General features: G+C 47.5%; 1 protein-coding gene across 1 annotated transcript in view; it reads right to left on the bottom strand.

Moving 5' to 3' along the window:
* The window catches only part of LOC138303530 (zinc finger protein 583-like), a 41286-nt gene that overhangs the window by 4500 nt on the left and 13339 nt on the right, over positions 1 to 23447 (bottom strand). The window contains exons 3-5 of the mRNA XM_069242743.1: positions 13937 to 14044; positions 12583 to 12675; positions 3418 to 3516 (exon numbers count right to left, since the gene is read on the bottom strand). Coding sequence (XP_069098844.1) covers positions 3418 to 3516; positions 12583 to 12675; positions 13937 to 14044 — 300 coding nt within the window. The remainder of the gene's footprint in view (positions 1 to 3417; positions 3517 to 12582; positions 12676 to 13936; positions 14045 to 23447) is intronic.

The raw sequence follows: 23447 nt of genomic DNA, 5'->3' as shown, positions 1-23447 counted from the left end.
GACGGAAGGTTGGGATGGCATACCTGTAGAAAGGAAAATGAGTCCTCACCTTCCAGCTCCCACTCCCGGGTTTCCTCAGGCATTTACACATTTTCAACAGACAGAAAATCAGACAGAAGCATTAAGCTCTAGCGTGCATACTGACATCTACTGCAGCATCGCCCAGAAGCAGACCTTCAAGAACTGAAGACTTTATAGCTGAAACCTCCTCCAGTTCTGTTTCATCCCTTCATTCAAACATCCTTGTTGTTCTCAATCTGGCACAGCTTGTAATTCCCTGCTTCAATTCCCATATATATCAGAACAGATTGCCCTACTGATAGGAAGTTTTCTTTTTGTAATAAGGATCAACGCCATTGCCATTGACTGACAGTCTCTAGCACCAAGCATGCGTGTTGAGTGTGGCACATCGCTACGATAGTCGTGCAATGTCACTTTTGGCTATCGGTAATAAATGGACAACTATTTTCCAGTTTTTAATGAAAAATTTGTTTCCAGTTTTTGTAACTGTTCTCTTTCCAACTTAATAAGCCTAACTCTAAGCTAAGCTTGTGCTCGAAGACAATGAGGTTTTTGATAGAAGGGAGGACCTACTTCAACTAGGTGGTAATTAGTGGACAGGCCCAACAGGTGTGCAGGGGAGAACCATCAACCCATATCTGCTCCAACATCTGTCACACGTTGTTGTGAACATCCTGTGCAGCTTGTCTGGAGTTAAGTACCAACCCATATTCAGTTTCACCAACATCACTCTGTGTGGGCCTGAGAAGGAGTTCTTGTATGGATCGCCACATACTTTATTTCCATCCGTTTATAAGATTTCTCTACCTATATCTCTTTCCCATATTTTAGTACGGTCACTTAACTCCCTTCAAACTGCTTTGTTTTTTTGAGTTTGTTCTGTTCTTTTTGATACGAGTTGTTATGTTGTTGTGTGATCATGCTCTCATTGTGTTATTGTATAGTGCAGTATTTGCTTTGTAGATTTTCAGCATGTGCACAAGTACACTACATTTTGCTGCTGGTACCACTCTGAACGGTCATTAATTTACACATGGTGGGTCCAGCAGCGATGGTAACATTCTGAAAGGTCAATATTTACATCTGGTGAGCCCAGTACCACTGGCAGCGCACATTAAAGCATCCCTGCCCTGCCCAGCACGACGTATCGCGTTCTCAATGGTCAGTAGCGCTGATCACATTCTGAACTGCGGTCTACACCTGGAGAGCCACCATCAGTTGTAACCTTCTGATCAGTCATTCATTTACACCGGGTGGAATCAGCGGCACTGGTAATGTTCCGACAGTCGTAATTTACTCCTGGGGGGACCATCATCACTGGTACCGTAATGAACGTTCATTCATTTACACCTGGTGGGACCAGCACCACTGGTAATGTTTTGAACGGTCATTATTTACTACTCTTGGACCAGCACCATTGGTTGAATATTGAATGACTGTTAATTTGGTGTGTCCAGCAGTACTGGTAGAACTCTAAACAGTCATTAATTAACACCTCGCAAGACAATCACAGGTGGTAACTTTCTACACATCACTACTTTACACCTGGTGGGACCAGCACCACGGGTAATGTTTTGAACGCTCATCAATTTACACCTCGTGGACCAGCGCGTGATAGTTTGACTTCTGGACAGTCATTCATTTACACCCAATGGGACTAGCAGTACTGTCAGCGCTCTGAGGGAACATTTATTTACATCTGTGGACAAGCTGGTCCCGGAGGGATTCTGAACAGCCATTAATTTACACCTTGCGGGCCAGCGCGCAATAGTTTGACTTCTGGACAGTCGTTAGTTTACACCTCGCGGACCAGCGCGCAATAGTTTGACTTCTGGACAGTCATTAGTTTACACCTCGCGGACCAGCGCGCAATAGTTGGACTTCTGGACAGTCATTAGTTTACACCTCGCGGACCAGCGCGCAATAGTTTGACTTCTGGACAGTCATTCATTTACACCTCGCGGACCAGCGCCTTTGGCTGAATTTGGAACAGTTCTTAATTTACACTCGCTGGGGCAAGCACCACTGGCAGTGTTCTGAACAGTCGTTAAGGAGAGTGTATTGGGATTTTCCAGCAGGATGTACCGGGGTAAATCTGAGGGAATCCTGCTGAGCACAAGAGGGACCATGGAAGCCATCACGGCCTAGTACCATCACAGCTGTACTCGCGGCAGCCCCCCCACCAGGCGTTAGAGGAGATGGATGGAAACAATAGCACACTTGAATGTAGCTGAACATTTGTACAGGCGCAATATTAACAGGAGTTCGTCTACGACTAAGTTGTACAGTGGTTTCTCTAGGACTTCATCACAAACCAGGAGTAGTAGTGTGTACATTGTTAATGTGGTACAGGGAGGGCAACTAGAGAGATACAGATGCAGGCGGCCTGATAGGTCTCAGATTTATGTTAGCATGTGAGCACTTCAGAAACTGATTGTATAAGACCATATACGTAGACACACTACAAATATTGTATCCAATGCAAACTACAGACCTGTACAGAAACAAATAGGCTTAACCTACTACTTTTAATGTGGTGTTTACCAGCACCTCGATGCAAATTAGCAGCACACAGGATTTTTTGTTATGAGATCTCATCTCCACAGTTACAAAAAAGCCTACTTTGGTTATGAGATTCCTATTGGCAGAGGGCATGACTGATGACTAGCGTCACCAGGGTTTCTTTATCACTAGCCAATATCCTCTGGTAGTTTATTACCAACATCTGAGGAATTATGGGCGGGGCTGGCCAGAGACATGACATTATTAAAAGCAGCAGACATACATACCCAAGCATTTATAAGTTAGAATTAAAATAATACATTTGTTTTCCAGCCAAGGCCGTTTGGGAACTGCAAATCGGAAATACTAATTCCAGGTACAGGTTACTGTTTGCAGGTCTGGCTGTGGAAACAGTCATTGATCACCACCTTCATGTGCTGACATCTCACTGAACTACAACTAAAGTGTGCCTTGCACTCAGAGAGACAGTTCAGCGAGTGCGCACTGCTGACTTCTGGTGTGACGTGCAGGTCACACATTCAATTCTGGTAGGTTCATTCACCTCTGATGTAGATGCCTTCAGCAACAAAATAAGGTTTAAATGGACAATTGCTATTTAAAGTGCTTAGAAACTGTACAAACTGTGGGATATAGTTCTATAAAAAAGTTATTGGTTGTTATTTGCGATGCAGAGCTGACTTGCGTTAGCAAAAGCCTCAAACAAAGTCAGATTTGTGAGTCTCATCAACAGAGGACATCACCAGCTATGAAAGTGGCTCATGAAAGGTGAACTCCGGGTGTACGCAGACTACAGAAAGCACACACAAATGCTGCTTCCGGGAAGGTGGAATGCACTGAGTAAACATATAATGCTTCTTTGCACTTTGTACTCACCGGAGGGATTTCTCTTAGTTTCTCTTCTTTTACTGACCCCACGATCCATGCAGGAATCCTCTGCCTCGTCTTTTATATTGAATGAAATAACCTTGAGTCCTGTTATATACAAAATAATATGAAATAGATTAAACATGAATAAATATGGATGGCACCTTCGGCAGTCTATGGAAGGGTGTAATCAGCTGCTGGCCTGTAATCAAAGACCGCCGAACAAGAGAAAGTTAAAAAACACCCAAAAACTGCTAAGAAAGAGGAGGCATCGTAATTCTCTTTTTAAATGACTAGTAACAGGGACTGAACATTTCCTTCGCTGTAGAGTAGCCTACACAAGAAGTCCTTTTAGCTCTCAGAGAAGACCTCCTGTGATAATCACCCTTTAACATCATTACTTCAATTTTCATTACATTATCCACCATTACCGCGTAAGAGTCAAAAGAGGGATTACAATATGGTGGTAATAATTTTGTACCATACAATTGGCATTAAAACAATAAACTAGTTACCATGCGAATGGCTGGGGTTAGCATAAAAGCTAGGGGACTCCTGATTAGAAGTAATTTAAAATTACAATACATACATTACACTATTTTACATTAGTGTAGTAATGTTAAGAAAATATTTATTATTGTCTCAGGGGGTAAATTTACGTGTACTTTGAAGAGTTAGGAGAGGTATCCTTGTTTTAAAAAATACCTGAACTATCATTTCATCTAAATAAATTCAAACACTCACTTGGAAGCAGATATTAAACTAGTGCCTAGATAGAGTCCATCTCTGCCTGCTGATCTCACCAATTAAATTTGAGGCTTGCAATAATAAAGCTTATACCCTACCACCCCGGCGTGCAAACTCCATTGATTGGAAAGGGCACAGGATTACGCTTGAGAGGAGGGAGTAAGTGTTTTGGGCCCATAGGGAGCCCCACTGGCTTCTGGTTCAGGAATGATTTTGTTTTAAACTAAGGACTAGAAAGCTTCTCAGCAAGAGCTTAAATGGCCCTCTAGTAATAAAGGAGCTTTTGAGGAACATAGGAACTTCTGAAGGAGATTTTAAGGCTGGTAAGTGCAGGCCTTCTAGACCACCAGAGGCACGTAAGTACTGGCCACCTCATCTACTATCCTGCTGAGCACTGGGACTCCACATGACCTAGCACTGTGACGTCTCCTGCCACCAACCACTTCTCTGAATTCAGTGGGCTCCTCGTGCAGCAGTTCCTTAGGCCTCCCATTTTTGGGGAGGGGCAAAGGGGATGGAAACTGTTGACCGCAAGTGGACCCACACTGCTGTACCCTTCTAAACCACTCAGCGGATTCTCCACCCCCTCTGGGCTTCCATGAGCTCTTGCACGATGGGGCGTACAAGGCCATTCTAGCTGGATCAGCCATCATCCTGACCCATAAATGCTACTACCCACGCAATGGGATCAGCAAAACTGGACGCTATCTTTCTGGCAATTGAATCCTCTAGTGTATCCCTGGAAGCAAAACCTGATTTGGTGGCAGTGCACCTGACCCTGTTACCTGACAACCCCCACAAACTCTTAAGCTGACTTAATACCCTAAACATATGACCTCTGGGCCCAGGTGCAGGACCTTGGGGAGAGGGTGCGGTTTCACAAACAACGGGCGCAGGATGTGGACTCCCGCTGTATCAATATCAGAGTGGGGGGGCCGGCGGGGGGCTCTGACGGTCAACAAGTGGAAGAATTCCTGGACACCTGACTACACAACCTGGTTCTGAGTGAGCAGCTGACTCCGTACTTTTCAGTGGAACAAGCACACAGGGTGCCTTTGCGATAGCCCCCACCGGGAGCCCCACCCTGATTAATAGTTGCCAAGAGCCTCCACTATAAAGACCAGGGTGCTATTCTGGGTTGAGCTAGACAAGCTGAGCCTATCTTCAGAGACAATCATAAAATTCTTATCTTTCTGGACTACACACTGCCTGTCCAGAGTAACAGATTATCCTTCTTAGGGGTTAAGCAGTGGCTTACAGACCTGAATCTGCCCCGTGCCCTGCTTTCCCCTGAAAAGCTTAAAGTTCTAGCAGAACAGAAAACCTACTTCTTTGCTAACCCGGAGGCTGCCTGGAGAAGGGCAGAGAAGGGAGGAGGCACAAGAGGTTCTCTTGGAGCCAGATGGGTCCCGGGGCCTTCCCTCTAGGTCACCTCAGAGACATCACCGCTGGTCCTAGAGGGGCTCTGCTCAGGTGCAACGAGTGTCTGCTACACCCTCTCCCACCCAGGTCCAAAATATACAGGGCTCAGCCCTGGACATTGCCACTGCATTGTGCAACACGCACCCACAATCCTCCAGCCCATCTGGTGAGGACTCTGTGGGACAGTCTCCCTCCCCGATCTTGCACAATCACAACCTTCTGCGTCAAGTAACCCCACAGACAGCAGATGATATTCTCTGAACCCTCATGGGTCTGTTCTCTTCCTTCTCTCTCTCTGTGCAATCTCTGAGGATATTGGGGTTTGCCTCACTGACGCCCTGGCTGCAGAGCTCCCTTAACATGGCCCCTTCACCCCGTCCCTGCCACACCTGGGGGTGGACCTTGGGGGAAGGGCGGCCTGCTTTACAATTCTCCTGACACTTACCACTCCATCCTGAGCTATATCCAACCCAGCGCTCACACCAATCACAGCACTGCTGTCATGCTGATGACAGCAGCGTCATGATTTGAGGGAAGTCTGGAAACATTGTGCTTCCGGGAAGAGGACAGAGGAGACAAACCCATCTGCGGACGAAGATAAGTGTTTTTTTTCCTTTCTTTCATTTTTTTAATTTCATCCCACCCCCCTCCACGCCCTGCAACCCCCAGTCAGTGGCAGCCGCCACTGGATCCATGGCGATCAGTGTGGCTTCTTCCCAGGCGGCAATACAGTGCTCAATTTTAGGTATCTTTTTTTATTCTAGGAGGGAGCGTGACCGGGCTGGCCTTGGCGGATAGCCTGTGCCTGGACTTACAGGAGGCCTTAGGTGCGAATCCGTACAGGAAATCTCATATCTTGCGCCATCCCAGTATGAAGGCACCTGCCTGGGGTGCTCCTACCCCCACTGCTGTTTGCTCGGGCAGTGAAGCCACTCGCCAGACACACCTGCAGCATTGGGGAGAGTGGGGAATCCCCTTGCAGGACCCTACCAACATCAATTCCCTCTACGCAGCCAATGCTCTCTCTTATATCAAATCGTCATACCACGGACCTCTGGTCTAGCCGGTCTCCTATCCACTTCCAAAGAGCTTTCGAGACTCCAAGTGAGTTGAGTGAAATCATGAATCTACCCTCTGACTCCAGAGGTACGTTATATACCGGTGGTAATGAGTGGAGAGCCCCTGCAATAGGAGGATCATTCCTTCTAATATCTGGGCGTCAATGTTTACCACTCAGACCCTTAGTTGGCATCGCAGTAGGCACAGAGTGCCATTTCTAAGTTGCAACTTCTAAAGGAGGAGGGAGGCCTAGGAGCCCCTAATTTTAAACTGTGCTTCCTGGTGGCCCAGCTGCAATAGTTGGCTTGCTGGCTGGCAGGCCATGACTTGGCAGACACTGGTGAGATTGTGCCCCCCTCCCAACCTTCACCCACCACCCCTACTACCCACAACAGCGAGGATGCTCTTTGCCCTCCAGATACCTGGAGCTGGAGCTCCCCAGACGATCCCACGTTTGGTATGGGTGGTGCTTCGGTGCCTCTGAGGAAGTTACTAGCTCACCCGTAAGGCCCATCCCTTATGCTTCCTACATCCCTCTGCTGGGCCTCCCTGGTGGGAGTTGGGCTCTCAATAGATAAGACCTTTGAGCCTGGGACAGAGCTGGTTTGTTGACGCTTGGGAATGTATTTGCTAATGACCAACTGCTTTCCTTCAAAGTGCTGATGGACGAATATGGACTTCACCAGGGACAGTTCCTGACATATGGCCGCCTCCGTCATACTCTCCTGTGGTAAAAGGTGCAGGTGGAGCATTCTGAACCCCCTACCAACACTCTAGTGGACAGTCTTTATAGTCTGGGAAACTGAAGCCGATTGGCGATTTGGCTCACGCGGGCCATGATCACATCTATACAGCTCTCCCACCAATCACTCCTGCACACATTAGGAAACACAGTTTGGTTATATGACAAGGAGTTACAAAGGGCATCAGACCATCCACAAATGATCTCTCACAACGACAGGCTGCAAATAATTCAATTTAAATACTACACAGATCTTACCTCTCACTACAGCGAGTTTATTGCATTTTCTAGACAGCCCTGGGATACGTCAGGACCTAGCTATTTGACCTCCGGCACATTTTGTGAGACTGTCCGCAGCGCACCAGTTCTAGCAAAGCGTCCTTAGGACTACTGCCTCAGCCACGGGCTGTCCACTTCTTGACATTTGGGAGGAAGGCGCTCTAAAGACGTTTACAAGTGCCAGAAAAAATAATAAGCTGCGGCTCGCATCACTGATTTATCCCTTGTTCTGGCAAAACGTGGCATGTTGGAAAAGTATGACTCTCCACCACCAGTATTGCAGTTCAGAAGGAAGCGGTGGTGCACTGGGCAGGGGATGAGACAACAGCACTGCATGGAGAGGAGGCCAGAGGCCTGCACCGCCGCCCTATTGCCCCACCATGGGACAAGTTTCTATCGCAGTTTCTAGGCACTGACCAGGAGAGGCCCTCGACTCCCTCCCCGTGAAGTCTCCACCTTTATTACACCAACCCCAGAGAGCTCTTGTCGTGAAGGGACCCACTTTGTCTGTACTCTTGCCTCCTATTGGCGAGAAAACCTAACCATTCCATAGTTTAGCATCCTTCCTTCGTTTTATCAAATACCCATGGGTGTAGATGTACACTTTCCCCAAGGCCCTACTCCCCAATCCGTTTCTTCAACCCCTGGACCTGTCCCAGTTATTTCAGTGCGGTTAATTTGACACATCCCGTCTGTGCTTCTGGATTTAACCTTGAGCTAAGGTTACTGACTGTAACTTTACTTGCCCCATACATTTGGACGAGCTGGCATTCCCAAAACTGCACTGTTTTTGATCTGGTGGCCTAAGCTTGCTCATTTACTGACAAATTATATCCTAAACGTGTCCTTTGCTTTTGTATATGTTTATAAAGTCAATAAAACATGTTAAAAAAAATATCATCCATGCACTCTTCACTCAAGACACACCACCTTTCACATCCACCAAAGCCTAATTAGTAGTACTATTCAACCAAATGGAGTATTGCTTGAGTTTCTTTGTCCCAACCCATATCGATCCATGCGTCATTAGGCTCCATCCCCAACCCCGGTGTAGGAAAATGGCTCCCTGTTGCAGTTACCCCCCACGTTTTGCCTGATTCTGATGCTGACTTGACTGAGAAGTGTGCTGGGACCCTGCTAACCAGGCCCCTGCACTAGTGTTCTTTCACTTAAAAATGTACCATTGTTTCCACAATTGGCACACCCCTGGCACCCAGATAAGTCCCTTGTAAAAGCTACCAGTGGTACCAAGGGCCCTGTGACCAGGGAAGGTCCCTAAGGGCTGCAGCATATGTTGTGCCACCCTAAGAGACCCCTCACCTAACACATGCACACTGCCATTGTAGATTGTGTGTGTTGGTGGGGGAGAAAAAGGCAAAGTCGACATGGCATCCTCCTCAGGATGCCATGTCCACAAAATACTGCCTGTGGCATAGGTAAGTCACCCCTCTAGCAGGCCTTACAGCCCTAAGGCAGGGTGCACTATACCACAGGTGAGGGCATAGCTGCATGAGCTATATGCCCCTACAGTGTCTAAGTCTATTCTTAGACATTGTAAGTACAGTGTGGCTATATTATGTATATGGTCTGGGAGTTTGTCAAAACAAACTCCACAGTTCCATAATGGCTACACTGAATACTGGGAAGTTTGGTATCAAACTTCTCAGAATAATAAACCCACACTGATGCCAGTGTTGGCTTTATAACAAAATGCACACAAAGGGCATCTTCGAAGATGTCCCCTGTATTCTACCCAATCCTTCAGTGCACGACTGACTGGTCTGTACCAGCCTGCCACTGAGACGAATTTCTGCCCCCCGCCCCCCCCCCTGGGGTGAGAGCCTTTGTGCTCTCTGAGGACAGAAACAAAGCCTGCTCTGGGTGGAGGTGCTTCTCACCTCCCCATTGCAGGAACTGTAACACCTGGCGGTGAGCCTCAAAGGTTCATGCCTTTTGTTACAGCACCCCAGGGCATCCCAGCTAGTGGAGATGCCCGCCCTCCTGCCATTGCCCCCACTTTTGGCGGCAAGGCAGGAGAGGATTATGAGAAAAACAAGGAGGAGTCACCCACCAGTCAGGACAACCCCTAAGGTGTCCTGAGCTGAGGTGACCACTGCCTTCAGAAATCCTCCATCTTGAGATTGGAGGATTCCCCCAATAGGATTAGCAATGTGCCCCCGCCCCCTCAGGGAGGAGGCACAAAGAGAGTGTAGCCACCCTCCAGGACAGCAGCCATTGGCTACTGCCCTCCTGACCTAAACAAACCCCTAAATTTAGTATTTAAGGGCGACCCAGAACCCAGGAAACAAGATTCCTGCAACCTACACCAAGAAGTGGACTGCTGACCTGAAAGCCCTACAGTGATGACGGAGATGACAACTGACTTGGCCCCAGCCCTACCGGTCTGTCTCCAGACTCAAAAAACCTGCACAGCGATGCATCCGACAGGGACTAGTGACCTCTGAAGCCTCAGAGGACTGCCCTGAACAGAAGGACCAAGAAACTCCCGAGAACAGCGGCACTTTTCAAAAACAGCAATAACTTTGCTACTTTTTAGCAACTTTGAAAGAACTCACTCTTCCCGCCGGAAGCGTGAGGCTTCACACTCTGCACCCGACGCCCCCGGCTTGCGTGCCAGAGAACCAACACCGCAGAGAGGACTCTCAGGTGACTGCAACTATGTGAGTAACCTGAGACAGCGACGCATGCAGAGAGGATCCAAAGGCTCCCCCTGACTGCCTGGAACAAAGAACCCGATGCCTGGACCAAGCACTGCACCGCAGCCCCCAGGACCAAAAGGAACCAAACTCCAGTGTAGGAGTGACCATCAGGCGATCCTCTGCCTAGCCCAGTTGGTGGCTGGCCCGAGAAGCCCCCCTGTGCCCTGCCTGCACCGCTAGAGTGACCCCCGGCCTCCATTGACTTCTATTGAAAACCCGACGCCTGCTAAGCACACTGCACCCGGCCGTCCCTGTGGGTGTTTTGTGTGCCTGTTTGTGTCCCCCAGTGCTCTACAAAAACCCCCTGGTCTGCCCTCCGAAGACACAGGTACTTACCTGTGGGCAGACTGGAACCGGAGCACCCCTGTTCTCCACAGGCACCTATGTGTTTTGGGCCCTCCTTTGACCTCTGCACCTGACCGGCCCTGTGTTCCTGGTGCAGTGACTTTGGGGTTGGCTTGAACCCCCAAAGGTGGGCTGCCTACGCCTAGGAAACTGAACTTGTAAGTGTCTTACTTACCTGAGAAACTAACCAATACTTACCTCCCCCAGGAACTGTTGATTTTTGCACTGTGTCCACTTTTAAAATAGCTTATTGCCATTTTAACCAATACTGTGTAAGTTACTGCTCTAATTCAAAGTTCCTTACTTACCTGTGTGGAGTACCTTGCATTTTATGTATTTACTTCAAATCTTAAATTGTGTGGTTCTAAAATAAATTAAGAAAATATATTTTTCTATATAAAAACTATTGGCCTGGAGTTAAGTCTTTGATTGTGTGTTCCTCATTTATTGCCTGTGTGTGTACAACAAATGCTTAACACTACCCTCTGATAAGCCTACTGCTTGATAACACTACCACAAAATAGAGCATTAGAATGATCTAATTTTGCCTCTATCAACCTCTACGGGGAACCCTTGGACGCTGTGCACACTATCTCTCACTTTGAGATAGTATATACAGAGCCAACTTCCTACACCCGGCCTCTGCACTCGCTCCAGTGCCATCAGCATCACCATCAGTTCCTTTGGCTTGCTTAGCATCCATTGAAAGACAATGCTGAAGTCTTATTTCTTTTGCTCACATTCTTAGTGAAGTCAGTGGATTAGCAGTAGTTCATTACTAGATAGCACTGACGTGCCTTACGAATATCAGATTGAAATCAGAGCTGAGGAATGCCACCTCTGTGTGGCTTCCGGAAGTACTTTGTCTCTAATAATCTTGGTCTTGGCAATCTCTCAGTGACAAGTTGCATTTCTCAGTGTTTATCAGCCTGATTTACATTAAACAACGATTCAATATCATATAATCTTCCCCACGTCACACTCTAAGAGAATGATATCCGGTTTCGTAGGTCACTGAACACCATCAATAGCGCCCTCCACAAGTCCTTCCTTCCACCCTCTGGCGACATTCCCAACTTTGCCAGCAAAGAGTTTACGACTTTCCCTGATCCTCCTCTACTCACATTTCACAACCCAAAGCCATGCACCCTTCCCTGGCCCAAACCATCTCTCTCTACACCAGAAGCCGCCCCTCCACTCACATACACAATATGCTATGAGCTGGACACTGAGCCCTCCTGTACACCAAAGAACAGCCACTACTGATATAAAATGTTGGTCAATATTTTAGGAAACGTCTGAATACAATCACAATTGCCAATGCTAAAAGAAAATTGAAAATATGCAATATCTTGAGATCAGATGTTTAACTTACTTGAAGGTTCAACTATTGACCTGTAACAACAATTTAAAGATGTGGAACATTCGAGGAAAGGTTAAGATTAAAAAAATAACACCACAGTGGCAACTAAAGTTCATAAGTAACTTGCTGGGGGTTTGCTTCCTAATAAACACCACCACAGTGCAAACTTCAGGGCATATGTAAGTTACTAAGAGTAGTTCACCCCACACAAAACCAGCATAGTGGCAACTCACTCTACTGTATAAAACCAGCATAGTTTCAATTCAACTCAAGCAAATGTGTGACATGCTAAGCAGTGCTCACTCTCTAACAGCAATCAGCATAGTACCAACTCACTCCTTGACAAACACTTCATTTGGGAAGATCTATAACTCACTGGGACAGGTCACAACCTCACCAAAGCCTGAAGAGTGCCAGAAGGAGTCAATGCTGCTTGCTGAGCCAATCTCCCTCTACCTGATTGTTAGGTACTGCAACCTGAGTAATTTGTAACTTACCTAAGCTGGGCTCACTACTGCTTTCTGTGACTTCTTCACCAAGGTGATCAATAAGGATTGTATTTGGCTCATCTCTGTTCTTCAAACAGATTTCTGTGGATCAAGTTCAAACGTGAGGCTTTTAAAGATGCATTTACTTTACACCAACAACCACACTTTGTAGTAGTAAGTTTAATGCAGGTAATTAAAACTAAATATAATTTGTATTTCTATCATGAAGTATAAAACAGTTTTGACAGTAGTAACATTACACAGATTATGACCAATAATTTCTGATAACACAGATTCATAATGTAAGACGGAGATTTCCACTGATGGGAATGAGTGTTTACGCTAGCGAAAGAAATAACTTTTCGAGGACTAGTATGAACTAATGGGGCTCCGGAAATGAAAGACTGAAGTATTGTGCAATGTGTTCAGAGGGATCACACATCTATATTCATGGACAGCAGAGTTTAGCCCATGGATCAGCTCATCATTGATGTCAGGGGAAACCGGGTACTTCTCTGGGACTCCTCTGCTGAGAGATTCACAGAAGGAGCAAATACCTTTTAAACACTTTCCGTGTACAGATGTAGCCAAAGGTGTAACCAAAGGGATGGACACAGAATTGACAACAATGATCTGTAGCTTTAAACTTAGGAAACACTGGTGTAGAGGTACAATGGCACTGTTCAAGTGTGTGTTTCTACACAGTCAGCTACCACCAGACATTACCTTATGGAACTGACTGAAAGATATGCTGCACAAAGTCCATCCAGAAAGGTTGGGGAGAGCCACTTGCATCCTTGATGCCCACTGACATTCTGGATTTTGCAAAGAGCTTTCAAACTTTGATAGGATAAAATCTATTTCTACCCTCTATCAGAACATACATAATTGCCCATTTTTCTAGCAGGGATCAAATTCATTTTAGTAGCCCTATGTTTCTCTTATTCTGGGTCACTTTCGATGTAGTAACCAACAACGCACACAGAAGTTCATTTTTACAGCTTCATCCAAGACAGGCTTCAGTGTATTTCACACAAACAGACGGAGAGATTGAAATTGTTACATAAGTTGTTAAAGAAAGTGAACTAAGAATACAGATTGCATTATTGGTAATTCCAGCCAATAGTGAATATTGCAGGAGGCAGAAAGAAAAATTCAACCCCCTGATAAAATCCACTCTGTTAGATTTCCACCAGGTGTTAAATTACCACTGGTAGTAAATGCATTCTACTGTAAATCTCTAGTAACAGTAAAAATACTGCCCTTAACTATTGAGTTAAACCCCCCCCAATATAAGTTCAGCTCTTAAATTGTCGGTGTAGCCTTTGCTGCCAGGTCACAGTTCATATAATACCTCACTCACCTGGCGACTGAATGGTTTGTCTAATCTCTAATTCCTGGTTGTCTGCAGGGATCAGCTCTTCTTTTCCTCTACATCTTAGGGAACAAATCGTGGAGGCAATCAGAGGACCTGTCAGCAAAAGCAAACATAAAGCAATTTTGTGACTTTTTCAGAGAAAAAAAAATGTATTACAGGTGGCACAAAGTTTCTCCTTTTGAACATGGAAGAGGTGTGCAAGGCATCAGAGGAGACAGATTGGGAACCTCTGAGCTGTTTTTATTTCCACATTCGCTGAATAAAAGGGAGATTTGCAGGGTTAAAAAATAATTTTTGAGATTAGCATCTGCTGCCAGAGAGGCGAGAGAACTCGAACAACCCTCCCTGAGAACCTATATATTGTTCAAGCTGTGTCAGGGTATTGAATATATATCCATCAAGAGGCTAACATTGAGGGAGAAGACTTCTGAGTAGGTTCTGGCTGGGCTCTGTCAGACACAATCTCTGTTTTCCCCTAGGCCAGTACGATACTAAATGGTTTTTTGGGTGCCCCTTGACGATTCTTTCCAACAAACTCTGATGCACTTTACCCTAGTTTGTAAATATTATGATCCTTTTAGATGCAGATTTTATTACCTTTTCCTAAAGTCTTAGGGTCCCGGCAACGCAGGCCCGCTTTCTAGCACCTCTGTATCGTTGCTGACCCTGCTGTGGGTTTTGCTCTTGGGGTTTTTAACAAAAATGCATACTGCTCTTGTGAATTTTTTTTATCTTGCCCAATGGAATTTTTATTGTTTTAACAAATGTATATTGCTTTCTAATTTTTTGTTCTTTAATCAATCAGTTGCATTCATAAAGCGCGCTACTCACCCGTGAGGGTCTCAAGGCGCAGGGGGCGGGGGTCAGTGCTCGAAGAGCCAGGTCTTGAGCTGCCTTCTGAAGGAGAGGTGGTCCTGTATGGCGCGAAGGTGGCTGGGAAGAGAGTTCCAGGACTTCGCTGCTAGGTAGGAGAAGGACTTGCCTCCGGCGGTGGTTTTGCGGATGCGAGGTACGACTGCCAGGGCTTGTCCGGGTTGAGCGTAGGGTGCGAGGAGGAGTGTAGAAGGAGACGCGGTTGTTGATGAGTTTTGGTCCGAGATTGTGCAGGGCCTTGTGTACGTGGGTGAGGAGTCTGAAGGTGATCCTCTTGTTGACTGGAAGCCAGTGGAGTTTCTTCAGGTGTCCGGAGATGTGGTGGTGGCGAGGTATGTTCAGGATGAGTCGAGAGGCCGCGTTCTGGATTCGTTGAAGTTTCCTCTGCAGCTTGGTGGTGATGCCGGCGTACAGAGTGTTTCCGTAGTCCAAGCGGCTGGTGACGAGGGCGTGGGTGACGGTCTTCCTGGTGTCGGTGGGGATCCAGCGGAAGATCTTGCGGAGCATGCGGAGGGTGTTGAAGCATGCAGAGGTCACCGAGTTGACCTGTCTGGTCATGGAGAGGGATGAGTCCAGGATGAAGCCGAGGTTGCGTGCGTGGTCGGTGGGATGGGGAGTGCTGCCTAGGGCGGGGGGCCACCAGGAGTCGTCCCAGGCGGTGGGTGTAGGGCCGAGGATGAGGACCTCCGTCTTCTCTGTGTTTAGTTTGAGCCGGCTGTCTGTCATCCAGTTTGCTACTTCCTTCATGCCTTCGTGTAGTCTGGTTCTTGCTGCGGTGGGGTTGTTGGTGAGGGATAGGATGAGCTGGGTGTCGTCGGCGTAGGATATGAGGTTGAGTCAGTGTTTTCGTGCGATGTTCGCCAGGGGGGTCATGTAGATGTTGAAGAGGGTGGGGCTGAGGGAGGATCCTTGGGGGACGCCGCAGATGATCTCCGTAGCTGTGGATCTGAAGGGGGGGAGGCGGACTCTCTGAGCTCTTCCGGAGAGGAAGGAGATGATCCAATCCAAGGCCTTGCCTCTGATGCCGGTGTTGCTGAGGCGACGTATCAGGGTACGGTGACAGACCGTGTCGAAGGCTGCGGAGAGGTACAGGAGTATGAGGGCCATGGTCTCTCCTTTGTCGGTCAGAGATCTGATGTCGTCCGTGGCTGCGATGAGGGCGGTCTCGGTGCTGTGGTTAGCTCTGAAGCCGAACTGTGAGGGGTCGAGTGAGTCGTTGGCTTCCAGGGCGGTGGTGAGTTGAGCGTTGACGATTTTCTCAATCACTTTGGCGGGGAACGGTAGGAGCGAGATGGGCCGGAAGTTTTTGAGTTCGGTGGGGTCTGCTGTTGGTTTCTTTAGGAGGGCGTTGAGTTCGGCGTGTTTCCAGTTCTCCGGGAAGGTGGCGGTGGTGAAAGATGTGTTGATGACGTCTCGGAGGTGGGGTGCGATGATGTTGTCGGCTTTGTTGTGTGGTGCGGGCAGGGGTCGGATGGTGATCCTGAGTGGATGGAGTTCATGATGCAGGTGGTTTCCTCGGTGGTGGTTGGGTTCCAGGTGTCGATGGTGGTGTTGTCGTTGGCGGGTTCCGGTGGTGGGTTCGTGTTGGTTGTGGTGAAGCTGTTGTAGATGTCGGCGATCTTGTGGTGGAAGAAAGCTGCGAGGGATTCGCAGAGGTCCTGTGAGGGGGGGATGGAGTTGTTTTCGGCGTCAGGGTTGGAGAGCTCTTTGACGATGCCAAATAGTTCCTTGCTGTTGTGGGCGTTGTTGTCTAGTCTGTTCTGGAAGGCTGATTTACGTGTGGCGCAGAGGAGTTGGTGGTGTTTGTGGGTGGCGTTCTTGAGAGCAGACATGTTCTCGTCGGTCTGGTTGAGGCGCCAGGTCTTCTCGAGGGTGCGGCATTCTTTTTTGGAGTCCTTGAGGGTGGGGGTGAACCAGGAGTTTTTCTTGTGGCTGTGTTTGTTTGTTTGGGTCTTCAGGGGGGCCAGGAGGTTGGCGCAGTCTGAGATCCAGCTCGTGAGGTTGTTGGCGGCTTCGTTGGGGTCTGCAGTGCTGGTGGGTGGGTTCTGAGAGAGGGTTGCTGTGAGTTGTTCGGTGGTGATTCGATTCCACTGTCTTCTTGGTGGTTGCTGGCGAGGTGGTGTATGTTGGTCTTCTTGAAGCTGAAGTGGACACAGCTGTGGTCTGTCCAGGAGAGTTTGGTGGTGTGGTTGAAGGAGATGTGTTTGCTGGAGGAGAAGATGGGGTCGAGCGTGTGTCCGGCGAGGTGGGTAGGTGTGTTGACCAGTTGTTTGAGTCCGAGGTTGGCTAGGTTGTCCAGTAGGGTGGTGGTGTTGTTGTTGTCGGTGTGGTTCTCCAGGTGAAAGTTGAGGTCCCCTAGGAGGATGTAGTCTGTGGACTGGAGTGCGTGTGGGCTGACGAAGTCTGCGATGTCTTCGCTGAACTTTGTGCGTGGTCCTGGTGGTCTGTATATGAGGGAGCCTCTGAGGGTGGTCTTGGGATCGCTGTGGATTGAGAAGTGGAGGTGTTCGGCATCGGGGAGTGAGTCGTCGGAGTAGGTCGAGATGCGGATGGAGCTCTTGTGGGCGATGGCGATGCCTCCTCCTGCGGTTGGTGCGGTCTTTCCTGATGATTTTGTAGCTGTCGGGGATGGCTATGGCGATGTCGGGTGCCGAGGAGGGGTTCATCCAGGTCTCGGTGAGGAAGGCGATGTCCAGGTTTGTTGAGTCGATGAGGTTCCATAGTTCAATGGCGTGCCTGTGGACGGATCGGGTGTTGATCAGGATGCAGTCGAGGTTGTTTCCGGGGGAGTCGTTCTTGTTGGGTGCGATGTGTGTTTGTAGGCAGGTGGAACAGCAGTTGCGGCAGGTGAAGGGTCCGTGGTTCCGCTTCGGGGTGGCGCGGCAGCAGCCTGGCGTGCGGCCGGGGTTGAGGGCGGTGAGGGTGGCGGTGTCGTAGGTCAGGCGGGGGGGTGGAGGTCGTGGGGGCCAGGGGTCGTGGCGCTGGGCGCGGTCCAGGCGCGGACGGGCGCAGACGGGCTTGCCTTAGGCGCACCTTTGGCGCGCCAGCGGCGTGCCCGCTGCGCGGCCTCGCAGCTGCCGCCATATATGGGTAGCCGGGGAGGAGGGGTCAGCTGGGAGGCGGGTGGCGGGGCTAGGGAGAAGCAGCGGGAAAAACAGGCGGCAAGGCCAGAAAACGACGAGGCCCAGAAAGGACGAAAAAACAGGCGAAAAAGCAGAAAAACAAGGCAAAAGAGAAGGCGCTCTGGGGGCACTCACACAGGGTACACGGAGGAAGAGGGGTCAACAGGCAGCAATAACAATAACAGTAACGGCGCTTTGGGCACTCACACAGGATACACGGAGGAAGAGGGGTCAGCAGGCAGACAAGGAGCAACAACGGCAATACGGAGAGAGCAGCGGACAAGGTAGCAAGGCAGCAGGCAAAGGCAGGTGAGCACTGGTGGCGCTGCAGAGGAGGGGGAGCGACCTACCCTGAGGTCAAGGGTCGCTACCTCTGCCTCGCAGCGGCCGCCATATATGGGTAGCCGGGGAGGAGGGGTCAGCTGGGAGGCGGGTGGCGGGAGGGTAGGCGGGGCTAGGGAGAAGCGGCGGGAAAAACAGGCGGCAAGGCCAGAAAACGACGAGGCCCAGAAAGGACGAAAAAACAGGCGAAAAAGCGGAAAAACAAGGCAAAAGAGAAGGCGCTCTGGGGGCACTCACACAGGGTACACGGAGGAAGAGGGGTCAACAGGCAGCAATAACAATAACAGTAACGGCGCTTTGGGCACTCACACGGGATACATGATTATTCTTTTATTAATAATCGGAAAAAGAAGAGCTGGTGATTAGAGGAAATGAATGATATAAAGAGAGCAGGATGTAGAATAAGTAGTGATGACTGGCACAGTGATGGATGGCCCACCTTTCTAAGCTATCTCACATGCCGCTGTGTTACAATTAGACACAACCAGAGTCAGCGCCTGAACAGACGGACAGAATTACAAAGAGCAACTCTGCCTTCAAGATGTACTTTGCACGAACAGTCACCTGCGATGCTGAGGTTGCAATTCATAGCCTCAGATGCTCAAACATAATCACCCTCTCCACCTAAAAAACAAACGGAGGCCCTGAGGACCCTCGCCAATGTCAGACCTTTACAATGGCTACCGTGTCTCAGTAAACCAATGACCGCCTCAACCACGCTACTTTGAAAACCCTCCACTCGTCTGGCCAACGATTAAAGAAAAACTGCAAAAAATTCATAACGGGATTCCTGACAGGCGTAGACCTATTCATGTGTGCAGGGATCTCATCACGGGTACAGAGGTCTCCACACCTGTAAATCCCATCCAAGGAGTGTGTGAGTGGACTTTCGAAGACATGGTCAGCCTTCAAAGCTTCTGAATGTCCACAAACATAGACATATGCCGGATTCACAAACTGCAATCCTTTCCCTAACCACCTTGAAAACTACTGGACTTTCACTCCATCCAAGTGCGATCTTAAATCCTTTTCCAGATTCAGAAGAGCAACGGATCAACCTCAGAGTTGGAAGGGAGTAGTCTATGTGGTAATGAAAATGTCACTTACCCAGTGTACATCTGTTCGTGGCATTAGTCGCTGCAGATTCACATGTTTGGCACAGTCCGCTGCCTGGTGTTGGGCTCGGAGTATTACAAGTTGTTTTTCTTCGAAGAAGTCTTTTTGGTCACGGGACCGAAGGACTCCTCCCTCCTCGGCTCCATTGCGCATGGGCGTCGACTCCATCTTAGATTGTTTTCCCCGCAGAGGGTGAGGATGGAGTTGTTTGGTATAAATAGTGCCCATGCAATGGAGTGAATATGTATGTACGTTAAGAGTTTATAATAATTATTTACAAATGTTCAGATGTTTAAGATTTATGATCTACTTCTAAACGGCTACAGGCTTCCCGGGGAGGTGGGAGGGTACATGTGAATCTGCAGCGACTAATGCCACGAACAGATGTACACTGGGTAAGTGACATTTTCAGTTCAATGGCATATGTTGCTGCAGATACACATGTTTGGCATAGACTATAAAGCAGTTACCTCCCCTAAAAGCGGTGGTTTAGCCTGTAGGAGTTGAAGTAGTTTGGAATAATGTTCTTAGTACAGCTTGGCCCACTGTAGCTTGTTGTGCATTTAGTACGTCTACACAGTAGTGTTTAGTAAACGTATGAGGCGTAGACCAGGTTGCAGCCTTACATATTTCGCTCATAGGAATGTTTCCTAGAAAGGCCATTGTAGCACCTTTCTTTCTGGTTGAGTGTGCCTTTGGTGTAATAGGCAATTCTCTTTTGGCTTTAAGATAGCATGTTTGAATGCATCTGACTATCCATCTAGCAATGCCTTGTTTAGAGATTGGATTTCCTATGTGTGGTTTTTGAAAAGCTATGAACAGTTGTTTTGTTTTCCTGATTAGCTTTGTTCTGTCAATGTAATACATTAGTGCTCTTTTGATGTCTAATGTATGTAGTGCCCTTTCAGCCACAGAATTTGGTTGTGGGAAGAACACTGGCAATTCTACTGTTTGATTTAAATGGAATGGTGAGATTACTTTTGGCAGAAATTTTGGATTTGTTCTTAGAACTATTTTATTGTTGTGTATTTGAATAAATGGTTCTTGTATGGAAAATGCCTGTATTTCACTTACTCTTCTGAGGGATGTGATTGCAATGAGAAATGCGACCTTCCAGGTTAGATATTGCATTTCACAGGAATGCATGGGTTCGAAAGGTGGACCCATGAGTCTTGTTAAGACGATGTTAAGATTCCATGAAGGAACTGGTGGTGTTCTTGGTGGTATAATTCTTTTTAGCCCTTCCACGAATGCTTTAATAACTGGTATTCTAAATAGAGACGATGAATGAGTAGTTTGTAGGTAAGCAGATATTGCTGCGAGGTGTATTTTTATAGATGAAAAAGCGAGATTTGCTTTTTGCAAATGTAGTAAGTATCCTACTATGTCTTTAGTAGAGGCATGTAATGGTTGTATTTGATTGGCATGGCAGTAGCAAACAAATATTTTCCACTTAGATGCATAGCAGTGTCTAGTGGAAGGTTTTCTAGCTTGTTTTATGACCTCCATGCATTCTTGTGTGAGGTCTAAGTGTCCGAATTCTAGGATTTCAGGAGCCAAATTGCCAGATTCAATGATGCTGGGTTTGGATGCCTGATCTGTTGTTTGTGTTGTGTTAACAGATCTGGCCTGTTGGGTAGTTTGACATGCGGTACTAGTGAAAGGTCTAGTAGAGTTGTATACCAAGGTTGTCTTGCCCATGTGGGTGCTATCAGTATGAGTTTGAGTTGGTTTTGACTCAACTTGTTTACTAGATATGGAAGGAGAGGGAGAGGGGGAAAAGCGTACGCAAATATCCCTGACCAACTCATCCATAGAGCATTGCCTTGTGATTCGCGGTGTGGGTACCTGGATGCGAAGTTTTGGCATTTTGAGTTTTCTTTTGTTGCGAACAAATCTATCTGGGGTGTTCCCCAAATTTGAAAGTACTTGTTCAGAACTTGGGGGTGAATTTCCCATTCGTGGACTTGTTGGTGGTCTCGCGAAAGGTTGTCTGCTAGTTGGTTTTGTATTCCTGGAATAAATTGTGCTATTAGGCGAATGTTGTTGTGAATCGCCCACTGCCAAATTTTTTGTGTTAGGAGGCACAATTGTGTTGAGTGTGTTCCTCCTTGTTTGTTTAAATAATACATTGTTGTCATGTTGTCTGTTTTGACAAGAATGTATTTGTGTGTTATTATGGGTTGGAAGGCTTTTAACGCTAGAAATACTGCTAACAGTTCTAGGTAATTGATATGAAATTTTGTTTCGTGTATATCCCATTGTCCTTGAATGCTGTGGTGATTGAGGTGCGCTCCCCACCCTGTCATGGAAGCATCTGTTGTTATAACGTATTGAGGCACTGGGTCCTGAAATGTCCGCCCTTTGTTTAAATTTTTGCTGTTCCACCATAGAAGCGAGAGGTATGTTTGGCGGTCTACCAACACCAGATTTTGAAGTTGACCCTGTGCCTGTGACCATTGTGATGCTAGACACTGTTGTAAGGGTCGCATGTGTAGTCTTGCGTTTGGGACAATGGCTATGCATGATGACATCATGCCTAGAAGTTTTAGCACAATTTTTCTTGTATCTTTTGGTTTGGAAACATAGCACTTATTACCTTGTGGAATGCCTGCACTCTTTGTGGACTTGGAGTGGCAATTCCTTTTGATGTGTTGATGGTTGCTCCTAGATATTGTTGTGTTTGACACGGTTCTAGGTGTGATTTTGTATAGTTGATGGAAAACCCCAGTTTGTGAAGGGTTTGTATGACAAATGTGGTGTCGTTTGCGCATTTTTTTACTGTGTTGGTCTTGATTAGCCAATCGTCTAGGTAAGGGAACACATGTATCTGTTGTCTCCTGATGTGTGCTGCTACTACTGCTAGACATTTTGTGAACACTCTTGGTGCAGTTGTTATTCCGAATGGCAACACCTTGAATTGGTAATGTATTCCTTTGAATACGAACCGTAGGTATTTTCTGTGAGAAGGGTGTATTGGTATATGAAAGTACGCATCCTTTAGGTCTAATGTGGTCATGTAATCTTGCTGTTTGAGCAGTGGAATGATGTCTTGTAGTGTGACCATGTGAAAATGGTCCGATATGATGTAGGTATTTAGTGTCCTGAGATCTAATATTGGTCTTAATGTTTTGTCTTTTTTTGGAATTAGAAAGTACAGGGAGTAAACTCCTGTGTTTTTTTGTTGTACTGGTACTAACTCTATTGCATCCTTTTGCAGTAGTGCTTGAACTTCTAGTCCTAAAAGTTCTAAATGTTGTGGTGACATTTTGCGTGTTTTGGGAGGGATGTTTGGTGGGAAGTTGTGGAATTCTATGCAATAGCCATGTTGGATTATTGCTAATACCCAATTGTCTGTTGTAATCTGTTGCCAAGATTGGTAGAATTGGCTTAGTTTTCCCCCCACTGGTGTTGAGTGAAGGGGTTGTGTGACTTGAAAGTCACTGTTTAGGTGGAGGTGTTTTTGGAGTCTGGAATCTTCCCCTACTCCTTGGGAATTGACCCCCCCGATATCCCCTGAAACCTCCCCTTTGGAAGGAACCCTGATATGGTGTGGTTCTTGTTTGTTGGCTGGTGGTGTCTGTGGGTTGGCCACGAAACCCCCCTCTAAATGGAGTTTTTCTGAAAGAGCCTCTGCTCTGCGGGGAGTAGAGTGCGCCCATGGCCTTGGCCGTGTCTGTGTCCTTTTTAAGTTTTTCAATGGCTGTATCCACTTCAGAGCCAAAAAGTTGTTTCTCGTTGAAGGGCATATTAAGGACAGCCTGCTGGATTTCAGGTTTGAAGCCTGAAGTGCGTAGCCAAGCGTGTCTCCTTATGGTGACAGCAGTGTTGACTGTTCTTGCTGCAGTATCGGCTGCGTCTAGTGAAGAGCGGATTTGATTGTTTGAGATCGTTTGTCCCTCTTCAACTATTTGCTGCGCCCTTTTTTGGTATTCCTGGGGAAGATGGTCTACGAGAAGTTGCATCTCGTCCCAGTGTGCGCGGTCATATCTGGCCAGCAGCGCTTGTGAATTTGCGATGCGCCACTGGTTGGCTGCCTGTGA

Source organism: Pleurodeles waltl, chromosome 7 (assembly GCF_031143425.1).
Source record: "Pleurodeles waltl isolate 20211129_DDA chromosome 7, aPleWal1.hap1.20221129, whole genome shotgun sequence".
Lineage (NCBI taxonomy): Eukaryota > Metazoa > Chordata > Amphibia > Caudata > Salamandridae > Pleurodeles > Pleurodeles waltl.
The sequence above is the reverse complement of the archived record's forward strand: the minus strand, read 5'-3'. Positions and strand labels throughout refer to the sequence as shown.